Here is a 20,298-nt window from a genome sequence, read left to right on the forward strand (position 1 = left end):
TTGCAAGCTTGCATTTTCTACAAAAGTAATAAGCTATTTTTTGTTCATTTTGCATATCTCTCAAATATTAAATATCCAACTGAGTTTCTTAGAATACAAAACAACTAGTCTAGCTGTACCAAAGTAGGGCTTACAGCAAAACCTAAATTAACATACAGAATCAACAAATACCTGCCTTGGTAATGAAATTGCAGCACCCTCAGTAGAGTAAAACTGTCCAAGACAAGAAAAGAAAGGTGGAGGAGTTGCATAAGGCCATCTTTCAGCTCCAGCTGGAGCAATCCTCTCTGACTAAATTTCAGTTTGGGAAAAGGTGACACTTTTGTTACCATTAAGTAATTCATATGCCCTAGTCTACTCTCTTCCCAGTGTAGATGTTTTATGTGTTCTGCCCATCCTAGTCTCCTGCCTTTTTACTGTCTGCGAAGTCCAGTCGTTCGACTTCTGTCACAAAACGACAATTTCTTTTTTGGGAGACTTTCTTCATCTGTCAGGTACTCCAGATTATCGCGCTTTTTGGGGGCATTTATTTCCACAGGCGCCTGCTTCCTGCACTTTTTGTTTAGTTGTTCCTGAGGAAATTCACCAAGTTAATGGGGACTCTGGACCTCTGATGCTTACAAGTCTTATTTAGAGTTGTCTTGAAATGGTGGCAAAACTTAGCCTACCATATGTGTTTTGAAAGTTTTAACTTAGATTTCTTCCTTTGAGATTCCTTTGGGAGTTTGTTTGTTTTTGTTTTTGGTTGATCAGAGAGCTTTATCCATCAATTTTGTATGTTAGTTTAGCTTAGGTTTTGCTAACTTTACTTTTAGGTTTAGGTTTTGCTAGCTTTAATTTTGCTTTATTTTACTTCTCTCTCAGCCAACAAAGAAATATCTGTTTTATTGTTTTTCATTATTCAAGGGAAATTTGGAGCGAATTTCAATTTTTAACCAAAAAAGGCATTTATGCTTCACTTGCCCAAAACCCTTCAATTACAATAAAACAACGTACTGAAAACAACTGCAAGAATTAAGACATAGCTCTAACATTGAAAGACTACAATTTGCTAAATGTAAGAATGTGAATCTAACAGACACTCATAATCATATTATGATATGAAACATTATCCACTGCAGCAATCTAACTGTAAATTATAAAAATGAAATAATGCATAACAAAATCCCCCAGACAACTTAGTGGCTTTATCAAATTATGTAAAACCTCAGCCTATAAACCTAACTAAATGCCACAAGGCTAGCATATACCATGGCACAAAGAAACTAATTTAAATAGCTCTCGATAATGTGAAATCCTCATTTCAGAAACTTGAAATTGCCTGAAATTCATTATCAGAAGGTCAGCATCATTGGGCAGAGCTGTCTTTAGGCTAAATTTCCTGAGTGTCTTAGTCTTTGTAGGATTGAGCCTTAATCCAGAGATGACTCCGATTGCATTAATAATAATTATTAATAATGATCGCATTTTTGATTGACATAAGGTCTTTGCATAACAGTGATGTACATGTGTCATCTGTAAATTGACTAATTTTGAACTCATGAACATTGGTAGATGTGTATTTCCTCTAACATAATTTTCTTGCTTTGTCTTATTTTACTTGCTAGGATTTCTCCCCCTAATATTAAGAGAAACCATGACAGTGGGCAGCCTTGTCTAACTCCTCTTGATTACATAAAACCATTATTCAAAGTTGAGCTCTCTGATTTGGTGTAAAAGGTGGAGACCTTTTGTTGACCACTTCCACCAAAATATTTTGAGGGTCTGCTGTATGAATTACCACTCAATCAAAGGCTTTTTTAAAATCCAACAGAAGTAAGATCAAAGGAATCTCTTGGAGTTTAGTTTTGTGGAGAAAATGTTATTTCTTTGCAACTTGACAAACTTGCATGGTTCCTTTTTATTCCAAATAATAATCTATTATGATGATCCATGTGAAGGGGGGGGGGGGGGGGGAGGGGTTAAAATTTGGCTAATAAAATTAAGTTTCATCATCTCTGACTATAACCCACTGTCTATTAATTAATAATAAGTTGTGACTGATAACAGTCCACTTACATCTCCTAGTGAGCAAGAGAAGAAACTGGTTGTTGATCAGGTTTTCAGAGATCTTGTCAAGGAAACTGTGGTAAGTGACAAATTTAAGCTTATTGATCTTCAGCCCATCTTGTATACTTGCATTGCAACTATATAAAACAGGAGATAACACAGGCATTTACACTTATCTATTAAAAATTATAAATAACTTGCAAAATCCCGGAGAGACAGCTGTAATTTAAATCAAAACTGTATGTATAACTACAAAGCAAAAAAAATGTAAGACGCAGACCTGTGTGTAAGAAGTGGAGGGTGAACAACGTACTTATAATCATTTCTAGTTAACAGCTGACAGACTTATTTAAGCCATTTGCCAAATCAATACTTACTGCATGGTGCTTAAAATCTCAACAAGATGACTGAAACTTTAACCATGCTCACTGTTTGTAGAATAGAGGGTTAGTATGACAGTAATACAGTATGGTTCAGCTGTGTGGAAATCTTTCCAAAATCTCAGCTGGTAAAGTGTTCCAAGTCACATAATTTTTTATTTATTTATTGATTTATTTAGTGCACAAACAAATTACAACACACTAGTAATAAATACTACTTGTGAAGTGATACTTATACTATTTACAACACAGTGCTAAAAAAAATACGAAACAACTTAAAATGCGATATTACTAACAAAACGAAACGATACTTACGCTACTAAGAACAATACTAACACTACGATACAATACAATAATTGATAAATTTAATTTTATTAGTTGCTTACAAATGGATAGTATATGCATTTGCACAGCTAGACTCCAAATATTAATTGTTTAAAAATTTGGACCAAGTCACATAGTTATATTTTTATTCCTGTTGAAATCTGAGTTGTACAGACGTATGTGAAATGAGCTAACATTCCCAGTTGAAATGAAAGGGTTATCCATGTTTGCCATGGAAACCCCAAAGCCAATGACTCACTAGGCTGCATAGCAGTCATTTTATTTCCAAGTGAGAGCAAGAAGTGAATGATAGCTTCCTGGGAGAAGGAGCAAAAAAATAAAAAAAATAAAATAAAATGGACAAGGGGGAGGGGAGATAAAGGAAAGGAAATATCTGCAGCTGTTGTTTAGGAACTAAACCCAATATATAATAATTATTATTGGTCTTCCATTAAGCACCTCATTAAACTTCTTATGACTGTTGCACATGATCAAACAGTTACTTTAATAGTGTTTGATAACATAGTGTTAAACTCATTGTTCTGCACTCTACTTCACATTGTGGTATATATTGGGTCTTGGCAATCTGCGAGCCAGCGAGCCATGCGAGGCAGACGTGTGAGGCACTCAGGTTAGCCTAAAAAACACTCCAGATAGCCTAAAAAGCACTACGGTTAGCCTAAATAGCACTCAGGTTAGCTTAAATAGCTCCCCGGTTAGCTTAACGGTTAGCATTTATGTTGGGGGTTGTTCGTGCCTCGCAAGCCTCGCATGTTTTGTTCATGCCTTGCACGTTTGGCTCGCATGGCTCACACGTTTGGCTCGCTGGCTCGCACATTGGCCACACTCGTATATATTTCCAATTCTCTTTTTCAAGCTAGAGATTCTTGTGCAAAAGTGTTTAAAAAATTGGAAGCAAATAAAGTACCATGGAGCTTATTTCTGGGGGGCCTTCAATTTAATTGATCACACAATTCTTGCTGGAAAAGTAATGGCCTTAGATATCCCACATGGTATTTTGTGCTGGGTCATCAACTTTCGTAAAGATTGCAAACAAAGAGTCAAGCTAGAGTAAGACTGCAAGTCAGAATGGGGAGATATCCCAGCCAAGCTTGAACCCTGGTTGTTCATTTTAATGATTGATGACATCAACACCCGTGATACCTGGATGATACAACTATGGTTGAGCCTGTGGCCAAGAACCAAGCAAGTTTAATCCAGGATTTTTTCAACAACCTGTTCGCCAAGTCTGATGAGAACAAGTGTCAATTGAATGAAAGCAGATACGTATCTCCTTTGTTGAGAACGAAGCTGAGTTAGCTCCTATCATTGTCAACGAGAAGGTGGTGCCCAGCATCAGACTACTAGGTCTGAATATTTCCAAAGATCTGAAATGGAACTTTCACATGTCAGAAATTTTTCTGCAAGGTCTTTGCAAGGTTCTATTCCCTCAAGCAACTGAAGAGGGCAAATGTCACAACCAAGGATCCAATAACTTTTTACACAACATGCATCCATCCGGTCATAGAGTATGCTTCTCCAGTTTTTCAAAATTCACTCCCAAGCTATAACCTGTCAGACAAGCTGGAGGGCTTACAGAGGCCCACTATGAGAATTATCTTCCCGCATGTCACCTATTGAGGCATTAGGGCTCGCTTGTTTAGAGACACTTTGAACGGAGGCAGGCCCAAACAGTCAAAACGTTTCAGGACATCAGTTACTGTTATCCTGATCACAAATTATACAGACGTTTACCAGAACCAAACAAATGTGGTTTTAATCTTAGAAATAGTCGAAAATTTCATGTTCCCATTTGCAAAATTAACAGACTCAAGAATAGCTTTTTCTACAGCAATTGTATATAGTAGACGATTTTATTTGGTGTTTTTCTTGGATCACTTTTTAGCTAAGTCTTATTTTTGAATTTATTTGTAAAGTTTTATCTAATTCAGCTCTAGAGCTATAATTTTAAAGCTTCAATAAACTATCTATCTCAGTCTCTATCTATCTAAGAATATTTTTTGTTGTTGTTTATACAGGTAGATGAGTCTTTAAGTAGGGTGGAGGGGTGTGGCATTTAACCATATTATTCACAATTTTCATGTCACTATTTCTCAGCCAAAATATGCCATATTGATGTCTTGAACATCAGCATTTTCCCGCATTATTAGGAAGACAAATAGCAAGACTCATGGGATTGTGTAAAATTAATATACAGTATCTTCATTTCCTTGGCTTCATGTTTGTAGGCACATCCAAAAGTTTTTTTGTTTTGTTTTTAAAGTTTGGTATGTGATACAGTCTGTTTGGCATTATTAATATACTATAATTATATTTATTTTTTAGTATTAATTAAAGTAGTGTACTATATTTTATTAGCGTAAATCTACTAGTGTTCTATCACAAATGCCGTTCCCCTGATTGGCTACGCTACTCACTATCTATTCTGTGATAGATAGTGAGTAGCGGTTTTCAACAAAATGGTGGCCGCTTGTCGCGTTTGCGAAGTGTCTGCGATGAGGATATAGATAATTTACTTGTTTAGTTTTGAACAAGTAGTAGATTTTTACTAAAACAATTATATTATTCGCTCTCGATTTCTATGCGTGATAGAAATCTCGAGCTCATAATCTAATTGTTAAATATAATTATGATGTATTTTTGTGCTTCAGCTAACAAAAGGGAATATGGAAAGGTACAAACTCTTGATTAGTTTGGTTATCAAGTCAGCTATGGAAGGTGAGTAAACTAGTGTTTTGTTCAAAACTGACTGATAAATGTACTGTCTAGTTTAATAATTGTGGTTTTGCACAGTCGCAGTGATGTGCAGTTATTACAGTTGTATTACTGCAGTTGGCAGTTTCAGTTTATTGATTGCCTTACACACAAATACAACATTAACAAATTAACATTAACGAGGCAAGGTAGCCCAAGGAAACCAATAAGGCTTATGTAACGGACTACCTACCAGTCTGTCACAGCCAGGCTTGTTGGCCTGGTTACTTAATATGCTTGCTTGTGTTGTTTATTTCAGGACACTGTTCTCCTAACTTAGTGTTCATTTTGCTGAGTGATGTGTTTGACTGCATCACCCTGGAGCAGTGTGATCCACTGTTCACCTTTGTTGAAGAAAGGGTGTCAACTTGGACTATGGTGAATGAGTTGTTTTTAATAATAATAATATAATACGATACAATACAATACAATACAATACAATACAATACAATACAATACAATACAATACAATACAATGCAATACAATACAATACAATACAAACTTAATGACACTCCTTGAAAAAGGTCTTTTCAGTGACAATAATAATTAATTTACAAGAATTTTATGTCAAACCGATAGTAAATCTAAAAGTTACAATGATGCAATGATTTATATACTAAGAAGAGTAAACATTAAGCTAAAGAATTGTCGCTAAAAATAACAAGATGATTTAAACTTTATGTAAAAGCTAAGACAGACTAGAAAGGAAAGCGGCGAATAAGTCGGCTCGAGGTTTACGGTTAAAAATAAGAACAGAGTTGCAGAGTTTATTACTAATAATTTATTATTACTTTGTTGTCATTACTTTCTGTGAAGAAAGCAGACTGAGGTTTCACTTTGTTGTTTCTGTTATATTGTATTTTTCTTGCTTTTGTTTTCTTTCACTGTTATCAAATTAATCTTCATACTTTCAGGGAAGTATAATAAAGGCCTGTAAACCGTTATTTGTTTATGTTCAGCTGAAACCTTCTTTTTTTGTTTATTTAGCATTTTGATTAAAAATTAAATACACAACAAAGTTTGTTACAATCATGATAACCATCCTCCATGCTTAAGTAGGGCTTATTTGGAGCAAACTAAAATGCACTTATGTCAGTGAAACCCAAAACCCTTCAATTGACTAAAGAAGAGCGAGCTTGGATACAAAATTTGACGATTTTCTGCCCAAACCATTTGGAGCAGATTTTCCCTTGAGTGAGGCAACACACCTCAAGACAAGGAACTGATCCTGGCAGAGATTCTGTTTATACATCTTGATTGGTGTTTAATTGGTATCTGTCATTAATTATTAGTATACTGAGGGCCCGAAAAATGCCAGCAAAGGATGCCAAGAAGGCACACTCATAAGCCAGTAACCAGTAAAACGACTTTCAAAACCAATTTATCATGTGACAAACCTCCAAGAATTTTGGAGGTAATGGTACATGTAGCACCTGGCATGCTTAGAGTGCACAGATATTGTCTTGGTGTAGGGGTTTCTCTTGGGATGAAATAAAGCAAACGACAAATTAAAGTAAAAAAAGAAAACAGAAACAGAGAAATACCATGTGACATATGTGTATGCTATATACAGCATTAGAATTTGAAATTTCATCATCCTTGAGCACTGCACATAACTTGCCTTGATGGGTGTATTAATTATTATAGTGTAATCTTTTGCTCTCATGGAGGCCGAGTTGAATTAAGGATTAATTTTCACGCGTATTTTCAAGGTTTTCCATAATTGCCTGAGTCGCACAGTGACTAAGGCAATTTGGGTAAACTTTCAAAATACAAGTGAAAATTAATCCTTAATTCTACGAGGACTCATTGTGATTTTGTGTTTATAACATAGAGGGCAAAATTTTCTTAAAACAAGCGAGCTACTTTGGAAAACAGTTAGCCCTGGCCGGGCGTGAAAACACTCACCCGTTAGCAAAACAAACAAACAATTTACCTGTCTTTTAGTGTCATGACAGGCAAAACGAGAAAAGTTGTTTGTTATATACTTGTTATTAATTCATGAGAAAACTAACAACAATTAAACCAAATGTTAGGCATCAACTGAATAATTTTTATTCACCTGCACTGTGATTCTTTCTAATGCTTGACAATAACATGAACATAGATAGATAAAAATAGCAAACCATGGGACCAAAGAAGGAACTTGCAGTAACTTCTTCCACTGAATTTGACCTGCTCCTTCCTCCCATCAAAAGGGCACTGTTATTATTGTTCGGTTATGGTTTGTTGGAAGAAGCCGTAGCGAGGTGAAAACACTTGGTAGCGGCCATGAATGTTTCAGTTTTTCAACCAAACAAATCCCACCAAGTTTTTAGTTTTTGACACGAGTAATCTCTTGCTGTTTCTTGTAAGAAATGAAAGGTCACCTTTAGGAATCTCCTTTGTCGCTGTAGCACTTGATTTCCAACTGAAGTATTTCTGGCACAAACAATCCGGCTTAAAACGTCAAACTCCAAAGAACCTGAAAGAAGTTGTTGTTGTTGCAGCACAAAATAAAGAAACCAACAAAATGTAGAAATGGCCTGCTCAGCCAAATTATCAGGAGCAAGTATTTTCACTGCTCGACCAATCAAGAGTGAGTAATTTTCCCCTAAGCCATAAAAGGAAAATTAAAAAAAAATGCCCTCTGTTTCAACCTATCAGCATTCAGTAATTTTGCCCTCTATGTTATAACCAGAATAATATCATGGGTGACAAATTACTCCTTAATTTTGGCACGAAATTTCAGCATTAACTTATAATTTCACATGTGTCAAGTTACAAAATTGCTATGGCAACGTTTCCTATATCTCAGTGCAGTGCCAAGATGGCGTCCAGGTTTAAGGATGTTATGGATGAAAGAAGTTGCGGCATTAGAAGACGCTGCAAGAAAACCTAAATACACAAAAGATCACAATTAACTGGGTGAGGGTTTTTGAGAACTGGTGTGAAAGAAATGGTCTTGAGAAAAACCCTGAGACGGTTCATCCTGAGCAGTTGGATAAAGTACTCAAGCAGTTCTTTGCCTGCATGTGTGAACAAAACCAAACTGACCATGATTGTGAGCAGAATTTGTCACCCATGATATTAAAAGGTAATCAAATGGTATACTCATGAAAAGCCGAGCATTTAGGCATGGGAAAGTATTAGAATTTTGACAAAATGTGCGTTAAATTATTTCTTTATTTCACTTGTCACCATTTGATTACATATACTTATGAGCAGTAATTTGTCCTCCTTACTCCATGATAGGGAAACCCTGCCCCAATTCAACTTATCCAAGAAACAACATCCATGAATTGAAAGCATAATGTAGCAGGCAAGCGTGAAAGCACTATAAATATTTATTATAACGGTATATAATAATAATTATTTATTATTATAGTGGCAATTTATTTAAGTGCCAAGATACACTGTGGTTTCTCCTTAAATAATCTGGCCCCAGTTGTTCAAGAAGCATATATCTCTATCCAGTGGATAAAATGTTCTCCAACCAATACATTTTATCCGCCGGATAAAGTTATCCTTTCTTTGAACAACTGGGGCCTGATGTTTTGTCATGTTTTTCATTAATTTTGATCTGGCAACTTCCTTACATGTAGGTTTCTTCAATTTTTGTATATTTCAGCCTTTATTCTTTTCTGCTGGAAAGAATCTCCTGCTTAGGATGTGCAATGGTAAGAGACTGTGAGATGTATTAACTTCTAAAGAGATGTCTCAAGTCTTCTTTCTTTCTAATATGTTTAACAAGATTATTTTGGGTGAAAATAGAACTGTAACCAGGATAAGACATATTAGGTAAAAATCGTTCTCTGGTTAAAAATTTTAAAACATAAGCTTTCGGCTATCAGTCTATAGCCTTTAACGAATTAAGAAATGTAGCGCGTAAACGGAAATATATACAAAAAGGGTGCTAAAATTTGGGAATAAAAGAAGTGTGATAAAAGCTAAAAGATAAAAATGGAAATGAGGGCTAATTACAGTAAAATGGAGTATTGCCTAGGCAACGGCTTAGAGTTATTGTCCGCGTCGACAGTTTTTGCTGTGTGCCAGGATTCTAATGTTTTTCGAACGCGGTAATCGCCCTTGTCGATAACACAAGCATTGTCAAAATCGATGCAATGATTGTTTTTCCAAGCATGGTTGGCAACGTTAGATCCACTAGAAAAATTCTTCAAATTCCGTTTATGTTCCTTTTTGCGTGTTTGGAAACATCTTCCGGTTTCACCGATGTAGTTCCAAGAACAGTCTTTACATGGAATTTTGTAAACAACATTGCACTGAAGATCCGAGGGTTGTCTGAACTTTGGAGACAGGAATTCTTGTTGAAGGGTTTTTAGTGGTTTGTTGACAACACGGATATCATTTTTGCGGAGTAATCTCGTGAGGGGCTCAGTTAGGCCGCTGATGTAGGGGAGGCATGCAAAACCTTGGTACGTACTAGATGGATCAACCCATTTGAAGAACATAGAAACCAATTCTTCTGGTGGAGGAACTGTAGATGGGGGTGGCTTCTTATTGAGGATGTTAGAGATAACAGCTGATGGGTAACTCTAAGCCGTTGCCTAGGCAATACTCCATTTTACTGTAATTAGCCCTCATTTCCATTTTTATCTTTTAGCTTTTATCACACTTCTTTTATTCCCAAATTTTAGCACCCTTTTTGTATATATTTCCGTTTACGCACTACATCTCTTAATTCTAAGGCTATAGACTGATAGCCGAAAGCTTATGTTTTAAAATTTTTAACCAGAGAACGATTTTTACCTAATAAGATTATTTTGGTTAACTCTGACTCAGATTTGTTACGGCGTTTATCAACATCTCAAAATACAGTATTTTGTGGAAGGATACAGCTGTTTCTGGCAAGGCTCTTTCCTCTCTCTGAGAAGTCAGGTCAGTAATAATATTGTAGTTCTTGTTCAAATGATCATTTACATTATTTATTTATTTTTTGTGTGAATGAGATACATCAAATAATTAATTAAAAGTAGTTATTCCTGGTTTCCTCTTCTTGGTTTTTCTCATGCTTTGGTAAATTAGCATTTATTTAACACTTTGGACATTTGATAAAATATTACATTTAGCCTACTTATATTATGACCTTTATTTTGTTATACTTTAAAGGACTGAACTTAATGAGTCAATTCAATTATGAAAACATCACAACTTATACACTAAGACCAGCAGTTGATAATAAGGTGAGTTGAATTTGACAACCTACAATTTGTTGTGTTATTTTATTATTTATATTAAGTAATTTGTCTGTTGTTTGTAGCTGCACTTTTTTTTGCTCTGTCTCCTTCAAATATGTTGAATTTGTTTGTTTTAGCTAGTTGCGAAAGAATTGCTTTGAATGCAACATTGAAGGAGGGGATGGGGTGGGTACAAGCTATGTGGGTGAGATGTGATTTATCTGTGGTCCCAGTGGAGTGTCCCAACAAATTATGACTGAGTGTGCATGCTCAGTCATAAATGTTGGAACAATCCCCTTCTTTGTTTCACCCTGTCAACTTGAATTTCTTTGTTTAAGCAAGAGGGAGTGAATGCAACATTAGAGAGGTTAAGAATGACGTTTATGGCAAACAGGAAACGTGAGATATGATCGCATGACCATTTTTTATCCTATATTTGCCGCTTGCTGTTTTCAGTTTCTCTATCAAATCAAGTACCTGTAGTTTTGCGTTAGCATCAAAGGCCAGAACTAGTTTGCACTATTCTCATCTTTGTACTCTTTATTTCAAGAAACCATAAACGCAAATCTCATGTTTGCCATTTGCCGTAAACGCGATTCTTAATCTCTCTATTGAAGGAGGGGAGAGGAAGGGAGAGGGGGAGTACGTGCTATATTATAGGTGAGATGTGATTTATCTGTTGTCTCAGTGAAGTGTTTCAACGAATAATTTATGACATGAGTGTGTGGGTTGTTAGTTTGAGTGGCATATGCAATGCTCACTCTGCCCTCAATTCCTGTGAACTGCAAAATGAAAGTTTGATCCTCTTCCCCAACTAACCACAAGATGCCATATTTTCCTAAGCCTGGTGGCTTTTCCACTCAATTTCCACAAAGAGCAGAACTGCACGGAACATCTAGCAGCTTCTTACACCTTACATGTATTGAATTGTAAGTCTAAAGTATGCTACATGATGCCAGTGATACATATTTGAAACATTCAGTGTGATCAGATGGGGACATCTCTGTCAGTTGTTCATGGCAATGTATCCAGTACAATAAAGTCTTCCCCTCTCTCCCACTATGTATAACATTTCTGTGGAAATAAATCAAAATGGATGGATTGAACACAATCAAGATAATGCTACATTTCTGTTTAGTTTTAACCTCTCACCGAACAAGAGCTGTAGCTTAATGACCAATCATTTGTCAGATTTCTCCTGTTTAGCAGCAAGGGGAAATAAACTGAGAATTTGCAATGAAAGCCTTCACTGGCAAGGGAGGAGAGGATAGCTTTCAGGAATAGGTTTGCTTGTGGTTTTTCTCACCCTCCCATCTCCTGGTACTCCATTCAGACTCCCTGCATTTCCTAACCACCAGAGTCAAATATCCTGTAACTCAATACTCAGGTCTTTGGGCCTTTAGTAAGTAGGTGTCCAGCGTGAATAACTTAGTATTCAACATGAACAAAGGTGGAAGGAGGAGATGGATTCTGTTGTCAATGTTTTAGTTTGTGCTACACTTTGTTGTCTAAGATTTACTGTAAAAATTAGCCGTGCACTATGTGAAAATTCCTGTGGTATAATTTTTGAAGTTTATAGTTTGTTTATTGTTACAGAAAGTAGGCCTATATATGTAGCTGTAGAAGCTAAACCAACTAAACTCAAACTCTGTAATGGTTGCAAATGATAAGCATTTTTACATCTGTACTAAACCAATAAAAAAATAATGATTTAAAATTTTAGTCCCTTATCCCAGGGAATAGATAAATTATTTAGCTCCTGTAAGTCAGTGAAAATCATCAATGCTCTTGTTGCTCTCCCACTCTACAGGAACTAGAGAACTGGAGATTTTCAACACTTCAAACTGATTTTCAAGAAAAACCTAGAGATTTAATTACATGAAACACATAAAAGATAGAGATAGTTGCCCATGCTTGTTTGTAAATAGAACTTCACATTTTGAAATTTATTCCATGTGGATGTTGCCCATAACCACCTTGACATTGCAAAAACAATAATAATTGTTAGCCACAGGAGGTTTTGTACTGGGAAAATCAGGAGAAATCAATTAGTATAAAAAGTAGTAAAAGACAATGCAAACTGACCAAGAGACCAGGAGGATGTTAATGAATATTTGGTAGTTTCCTGGCTAAACCGGGTGACCTCAGAGGTCTGCTCTTTTTTGTAGTGGCACAAAGTTTGTGGTTGCTAGCAACTTCGCATAATTTTGTGAAAAATATTCATGTTTATTCAAAGCACTTAATTAATGCTTATCTTGCAGCTGGACAAAACTTTGACTACTGGAAGTGAAATGGAGGTAGATGATAGAGAAGCTGGTGAACTAACATCAAGGTGGAGAAAGCTTATTTATTTTGAACAAACATGCTTTGTGCCAGATTTATCTATTTTTGCTAACCTCATGGCTATAACATTTTACATTCATTTCAATCTATTTTTATTTTTCTATTTATTTATTTATTTATTTATTTATTTATTTTTTCATTTCTATTTCTATTTGTTTATTTAACCACACACATTACAAAATTTGAGCGGAAAAAGATCACAGAGAAAGTGGTGAGAAACCGCAGGGCTTATAGAATAAGGTTTCCCCATTGCAGTGCTGTTACATAAAAGGTTTAGAGACTGTGAGACAGTTGAAGCAGAAGCAGAGTAACAGTTGAAACAATCATAAAAATGATCAACAGCTGCCATTTGAAAAAAGAAAATAACATGGAAGGTTGAAAGTAGTGATAAAAGATTTTACTAGTACTTGCCATAGATATATTTTTTAACACTAGATTCAAAAGAGGAAAGAGATACTGAGTTACAAATTAATGTCTTTATCTAAAGAATTTAAGTGCTTACAGTGTAGGTCCTTGATAGCATACAGATGTTGGTTCTACTAAAGGGCTAGTTAAAAGCATGAGCATTTCTTTTCTTGTGTATAAGGAATGAGTTCATTTTTAAACTTACAACAGTTGTAAAGTGACTAATGTATCATTTCAGTAAATGCATGTTACAACTGTTGTAACATGCATTTATGCTTAAAACAGCCTCATTAATAATAACAATAATAATAATAATAATTATAATAATAATAAATAATTAATTATAACTGAATTATTATTATTATTATTATTATTATTATTATTATTATTATTATTATTATTATTATTATTATTATTATTATTATTATTTTTCTATGCTGTTGCAGTTATGTTCCAATAGACTTTAACCTCTACAAGAAATTTTGGGCTTTACAAGATTATTTCCGAAACCCCAGTCAGTGTTACAACAGTGTGGCTTGGAAGCCTTTTACAGAAGTGAGTTAATATCATGAAAATTTAATTTTAATATAATCTTTATTTTGCTGAAATAAAAATGCATACTAAGATAACAATGTATAGACATTAGGTATCATTATGGCATTCAATGAAGGGCTGAAAAGTTGTGTCACAGTTTGTGTTGTTCCAGAAAATATGGACCATACTTCTCCCACAGAGTACTTTTTTTTTGTTTGGACCCACTCCTCTGGTAAAAATTTTTTAAACTTTGGAAAAAATTGTGTCTAAACATGCTGATTACAGTTCTGTAATAAAAAAAAAATAGGGGTCACCGAGCTCGTTTTTAAGTTATAACCACTTAAAGGTAGAAGTGGGGGTGTTTTAACAGGTTATGCTGTTGCTATGGTAACCTATCATGTTGGGAAAATGACCATAACTTGTTCACAAATGCTTAGGCTTGTTTTTTGATACCATTATTGTTGTACCAACTGATAAAGAATGGTTCTATAAATCTGTCAATTAGTAAAAATGCTGAAAAGTGATGGAAACCAGTGCCAGCCGCATTAAAGCAAAGAAAGCCCTCCAAATTAGTGGTGTTTGCACATGGTCAAATGTTCTGTGAAGCCAACTGTTTCTTAATTTCAGGTGGAGCAAGAACAACAAACCAATGTGGAGCTGAACACACTGACAATTTAATTTTATAGCAGGTATAATTATATTGATTGTAATTTGCTTTCAGAATACAAAAGAAGTCTTGAATGTGTTTAAAAGTCACAAGTTGGAACATGTAACATGGAAAAAAAAGGCAGGGGACCTAAAGGATCTTGAAGGAAGGTAATGTCTTACCCTTACAAAAATCCATTATCCAGAGCGGTTTCCAATTGAGTGTTGTAAAACCAAAACCAAACTAATTACTCTGGCCAATTGCAACAGATGTAAACAACACAATGAGCCAATCTGAATTCGAAGCAAATACATGTAACTGGCGCCAAGCGCAGGAAAACATGTGCGGTGAAAACACGATTGGTTTTGGTTTGGATTCCCATTGGTTGAGAAAGTGGCGGGAATTTTGTTAACCAATCACAGGGCGTAGTAATGCAAAACCAATGCAAACATGAAATTACTTTAGACACTCAATTGACAGCTGCTCTAATATCATAATATACTGCTGTGACCTTTTAGGAAGGATACTTAATTCTTTCATTTCTGGATGGTCTGGTTAGACTGCTAACTGACGGTGATTAATGTTGATCTAGTTTTCATTATTTTAACAGCAATAGCAAGGACCAAGCTCGTTACTTTGCCAAGTTTCTGACCAATGAAAAGGTACCAATTAGTAACTAACTCAAGTGAACTCTCAAATAAATAGTATAAGTAATATCTCTTAAGTACGATGCTCAATAATGAAAAAGGTTCCAAAAATATTTTGCAATATTGTCACACAACCAATAATTTTTTCTCTGTCACCCATCACAGACTCGGCTTCTCATTTTAGCTCAAGTTTTCATTTGTAAAAACATAAGTTGACTCGGCTGCTGCAGTGTTTGAGTAGCTAGGAAATATATCTGATCATATCTGGTAACACTTTATTCTTCAATTTAGTTCTTGTCTTGTACAAATTCATCTAATTAGCTTCTGCTAACTTTACTACTTTATTTTCATTTGATGATTAAGCCAATTCCAGTATTTCATGAATTTCCAGTGAACCCTTTCTGCTGTATTGCTCTAGTTCATTCAGCTCTGTTGGAAACCTTGAGGAATGTTCTTCTTGTAGTCTCATTGGGCATAAATATTTCATGAGTGATAGGAAACTTATGGTTCTAGTTTTTGAGCAGACTGTTTCCAGCAAAAAGCAGCATTTTATTGATATTTTGAATAAAATTGTTGTCCAGTTACCATCTGATTTCTTGTCCTGTCTTTGATTTCCACCTGTTCTTCTGCCTTTTATCCCTGTTTTTCTCTGATTTGATAGCTCCTCAGTAATTGCCACCATTTTGAAGTTTTCGGTACCCACAGTCCTATGTCAATGCTACAAAATGACCTAGTCACACGCTGAAACTGCTAACAAATGCTGAGTAGGAAGTTGATTCTACTATTGCCAAGATACCATCATTCCATCCAATCACAGCACCGAAAATACAATAGAAATGTATTTTGTTTTTGTTATAATCTCGTAAGGTCAACCTGTTTAGGTCCTGGTTGGTAAGGCAAAAATTTGAGTAATTCATTCCATGGCTTAAACTTCCAAATATGAAAGTAAACTCTGCAATCTTCTTATGAGCTTGTTATTATGGAATGCCAACGACTTTCTATTCAGCATTTGTTAAGGGTTTTAGTGGGCAGCGTAGAACTGGGACTTAGTACCAAAAAACTCAAAATGGCTGCAGTTGTAATGTGCAGCTGTTGAATCAGAGAGAAACATGGATTAAGGAGGCAGAAGAAGAGATGGAAATCAAAGACACAGGACAAGTAACAAGATGGTAAAATTAATTATAGTTTTATTCAAAATTATGTTGATAAAATGCTGGTTTTTGCTGGAAACTAGTCTGCTCGAGTGCTCAAACCATATGCTTCCCATTCCTCGTGACTATACATATATTATACATAAGGGAAGGACCACATGAATAGAAAATGCGGTATATAAATGCATTACCATTACCATTACACCTATATTGAACCTAATTTTTGGACCAGTAACAAGCACCTTTTCTTCTTGAGAAGAAGAGAGCCTATATCAGAACCTAAATAGCTTACATTCTCAGTAGACACCAAATATATAAGAACCTGTGTGAGCTAACCTGGAAAAATTTAGGTTGTTAAAGCATAGTTAATAAAAGGCACTGAATGGTTATAAAGCGCCACATTCTTCCTTTGTTTTAGGTTTTTGTTGGCCTTTTTTGCCCTTGAAGGTGCACAAAGGTGACAACGCTCAATAGCACTCCAATTAAGTTGAAAAAACTGATCAATAGAAACATACCTTTAATTTATTCAGTCTGAATGTGCGACCAAAAAACAAAAGGTTGTGCACTGTCAGGGAGCTTTCAACCTAAATTGCAGCACCGTTGTTTTTGCTTTTGATTTTTGCCGACTTTCATAACCAGTCTCCTCTACTAACTATGGTTATAGGTATTACATTTGTGTGCTTGCCATCAACAGATCTCAGCGTCTAAAAATAATAATGATTAAGTGATTAATACATGCAGTTAGTTTTTTGAAAAAACATCTGATGAAATACAATACTCAAAGATTTACTAAAAGTGCTATCCATCTAAAAACAATCATTTTTAATCAAATGTAAGTGCTCACCTGTCTAGCACACACTTGAATGTGGTTGATGTCCACTTATGAGAAGTTTGACTTAAATAGGCAAATGTTCATTGAACAATGTCTTCCCCCTGTCCCCACCTTACACTTACGGTTTGCAGAGTGTGAGAATTTCAAGTAACAATCAATGAATGATTTTGCTTTCAATATTTTTGCAGCTCCTTGATCTTCAATTAAGTGACAGCAATTTTAGGAGAACTGTAAGTAGACCATTAGAAATCCAATTCAGTTGGTTAATGTACATGTTAAGCAAGGATCTTCCCGCCGTGTAATTTGAAAATAATATTGTTAATATTGAAAGTAAAAGTGACTGTTCTAAGGCAAACATCTGCCCTTATTGAATAAGTGAATGATCATTGCAGTTATATACAGACCTCTGAGCGCTTATTTATCCAATAAAATTATAAAACCTTGATATTTTTGCAATCTTCAATTAATAAGCTTTATAGTGATATATAGTTCTCTGTGGTTTCACCAAAAGAAGTGTGCGTACGCAAGATTTCCATGAAGACACCCTTAAAACCTATCAGTAACCTTAAGCAGTTTCATAAAAGAACGCCTGAAAAAAAATTCACGCTTGAACATGGATTTGAACCCATGACCTCTGCGATGCCGGTGCAGTGCTCTACCATGTTGTTTGTCTGTTTGTTTTTCAAGAAGGCCACCCCTCAATGTTGAGGATTGTTGGCTGGGCGTACATTTTTTGAAGCATTCAGGTAAAGCATTCCATTGTCGAATAGTCCTTGGGTAAAAAGAGAGTCTGTGGTATTCTGAGTAGGATTTGATAGTTTTGAATGAGTGTTCCTTTGAGTGTCTTGTTTGTCTTATTGGTTTCTTGTTTGTAGGTATCCTGCCAATGATGATGATGATAGTCTGTGCATCAAACTAATGTCTCTGTGGACAAACATTTATTTATAATTTTGACTTTTCAGATCCTTGTCCAGATGTTGATAATTTACCAGTACCTTGCTGGAAACATTAAGTTTAAAAGGTGAATCAGCATCTTACAACAACAAACAAGAACAACAACTTTATTTAATACATGTATATCTTTATATTAATTACAGTAATACACAGTCTCGAATAGCAGAGCTAATCGAGGTGGGCTGTGTAACTTAATAATTATTACATTACTAATAGGGGTGCAAAATAGTTGCCTTTTGGACCTATGGCTTACTACATTCAATGGATTATCAAAAACTAAAAGCAACAGTTTATAACAGTCTCCAAGTATCTAGAAGCTGTGATGATTAAATGCCGGCTGTCTTGCTCAGCATGCTTAATTTGGGGTGGGAGTAAATTTGTGGGCATGCAATGCTTGTATAATGGATACTGAAGAGAAATTCAATTATTTCCGTGTCAAATTATGGAAAGATAACCCGTAAAATATGCATACATAATAACATTCAGTGTTACTCGCCAATTTTAGGCATTGTCATGTTATATCGACTTTGAAATATACTAACACTTCGCAATACAAGTATCAAATACATGGTCGGTTATTACAAGAGCTAGTTATAAAATTACAATTATATATTAATTCTTCTCTGAATATATTATTTTTTTGTTGCTATATCTTTCATCTTGCAACTTTTAAGAGGGCCTGCACAGGTTTGGTAGCCTGCTGTTTAGTGTATACTCCAATTAGATTAAATTATTATCTCACTGTCCCTTGAAATTTGGTATAAGCTGGTGTTGGAGAACACAACATGAAATTGATTTTGATAAAGAGAAATATCACAAATATAAAGTGCAGTTGTGTGCGAAATAAGACCTGAATCTTTGATGTAGATCTTGTCTTGTATGATGTTTTTTGTTATCAAAACGCATGATGGCTAGTGATTTGCTCATTGTAGCAGTATGCAGGTCATGTGTAGTTACTTGCCTTTAGTCTCCTTGTAGCTCAGTGTTTAGAGCATGCGGTGACTGGGGTGTAGACTGTCATGGCCAGTCACCCCTCTGTACACTATATTAAGTTCATTTTTTGTCCACTGCAGCACAACCCAAGTCTTGAGTGAGTCACAAAGTTCGTGGGTAAAAGATATGACATCTCAAGTATATGAGGTAAACTTACGTTTACCCAGCTACTGCCATTCAATGTTAAGTGTTATTTAGCCACATAAATGATTGAAATAATTTACTCTGATGTAGCACCAAGACTGTAATTTTTTCATAATTCTCCCATAATATTTTGAATTTAAGCAAAACACTGTGCTCCTTAAGGTTCAAGTCTGAAAATTTGTTTACCATTTCATGTCTCATTGAATTTCATCACACCGTAACTTTTTTTAGAATCAGATTGTTTTATTTCAATATTTTCATGCAAATAGCAATTATTTATTCAATCAATCAATCAATCAATCAATCAATCAATCAATCAATCAATCAATCAATCAATCAATCAATCAATCAATCAATCAATCAATCAATCAACCAATATTATTGACTGTTAGGTGAATTATGTTAGGTGAATTTCCACTGCATTGTATGTGTTTTTTGTTTTCGTATAGTAATTTTGCTGGAAAGTAGACTTGGACAACTTTGAGCCTGCTAGAGGTGCTAGTCATACCACAGATAGCACAGTATGTGACGGTCAGTAATTTGCTCTTAACTTGAAAGGATTTTGTTTCTTTTGCATGTAGTTGCTGAGGGAAACACCACCAGATGGAGATAAATTTGCAAAAGCTGTGGAGGTAATCACATTATTCATCTTTGTTTTTAAAAGTTGAACCTTGTTAATGCAATGCATGTGCATTCAAGTTATTTTTCCCACTAACTAACACTCAAGTTATGTTTGAGGTAAATTTTCTTGTGTGTGGCCATTGCCTTTACACGGTTTCTACTTATGGTAGTGAGACTTAGCATCTGTCGATCTTTTTTTCACTTTTGGGTTAGTCACTGCTTTCGATAATTTATGGTGTCTAGGTTTTTTGACAACTATTGGAAAGACTGTAAACTCTGCTACTCCGCTGTACTCTTTTCATAACAAGTGGTTCAATTTATC

At 35.2% G+C, this 20,298-nt stretch overlaps 1 protein-coding gene across 1 annotated transcript in view; it reads left to right on the top strand.

The window, feature by feature from the left end:
* The window catches only part of LOC146464457 (THO complex subunit 1-like), a 31,074-nt gene that overhangs the window by 4,654 nt on the left and 6,122 nt on the right, over positions 1-20,298 (top strand). Inside the window, exons 3-16 of the mRNA XM_085129758.1 lie at positions 2,068-2,128; positions 5,426-5,492; positions 5,788-5,906; positions 9,140-9,188; positions 10,312-10,407; positions 10,639-10,712; positions 12,968-13,038; positions 13,901-14,009; positions 14,710-14,804; positions 15,245-15,296; positions 17,453-17,494; positions 18,227-18,285; positions 19,292-19,358; positions 19,937-19,987. Coding sequence (XP_084985884.1) covers positions 2,068-2,128; positions 5,426-5,492; positions 5,788-5,906; positions 9,140-9,188; positions 10,312-10,407; positions 10,639-10,712; positions 12,968-13,038; positions 13,901-14,009; positions 14,710-14,804; positions 15,245-15,296; positions 17,453-17,494; positions 18,227-18,285; positions 19,292-19,358; positions 19,937-19,987 — 1,012 coding nt within the window. The remainder of the gene's footprint in view (positions 1-2,067; positions 2,129-5,425; positions 5,493-5,787; positions 5,907-9,139; positions 9,189-10,311; positions 10,408-10,638; positions 10,713-12,967; positions 13,039-13,900; positions 14,010-14,709; positions 14,805-15,244; positions 15,297-17,452; positions 17,495-18,226; positions 18,286-19,291; positions 19,359-19,936; positions 19,988-20,298) is intronic.

Source organism: Pavona decussata, unplaced genomic scaffold, assembly GCF_977016875.1.
Source record: "Pavona decussata unplaced genomic scaffold, jaPavDecu1.1 SCAFFOLD_163, whole genome shotgun sequence".
NCBI classification, from domain to species: domain Eukaryota; kingdom Metazoa; phylum Cnidaria; class Anthozoa; order Scleractinia; family Agariciidae; genus Pavona; species Pavona decussata.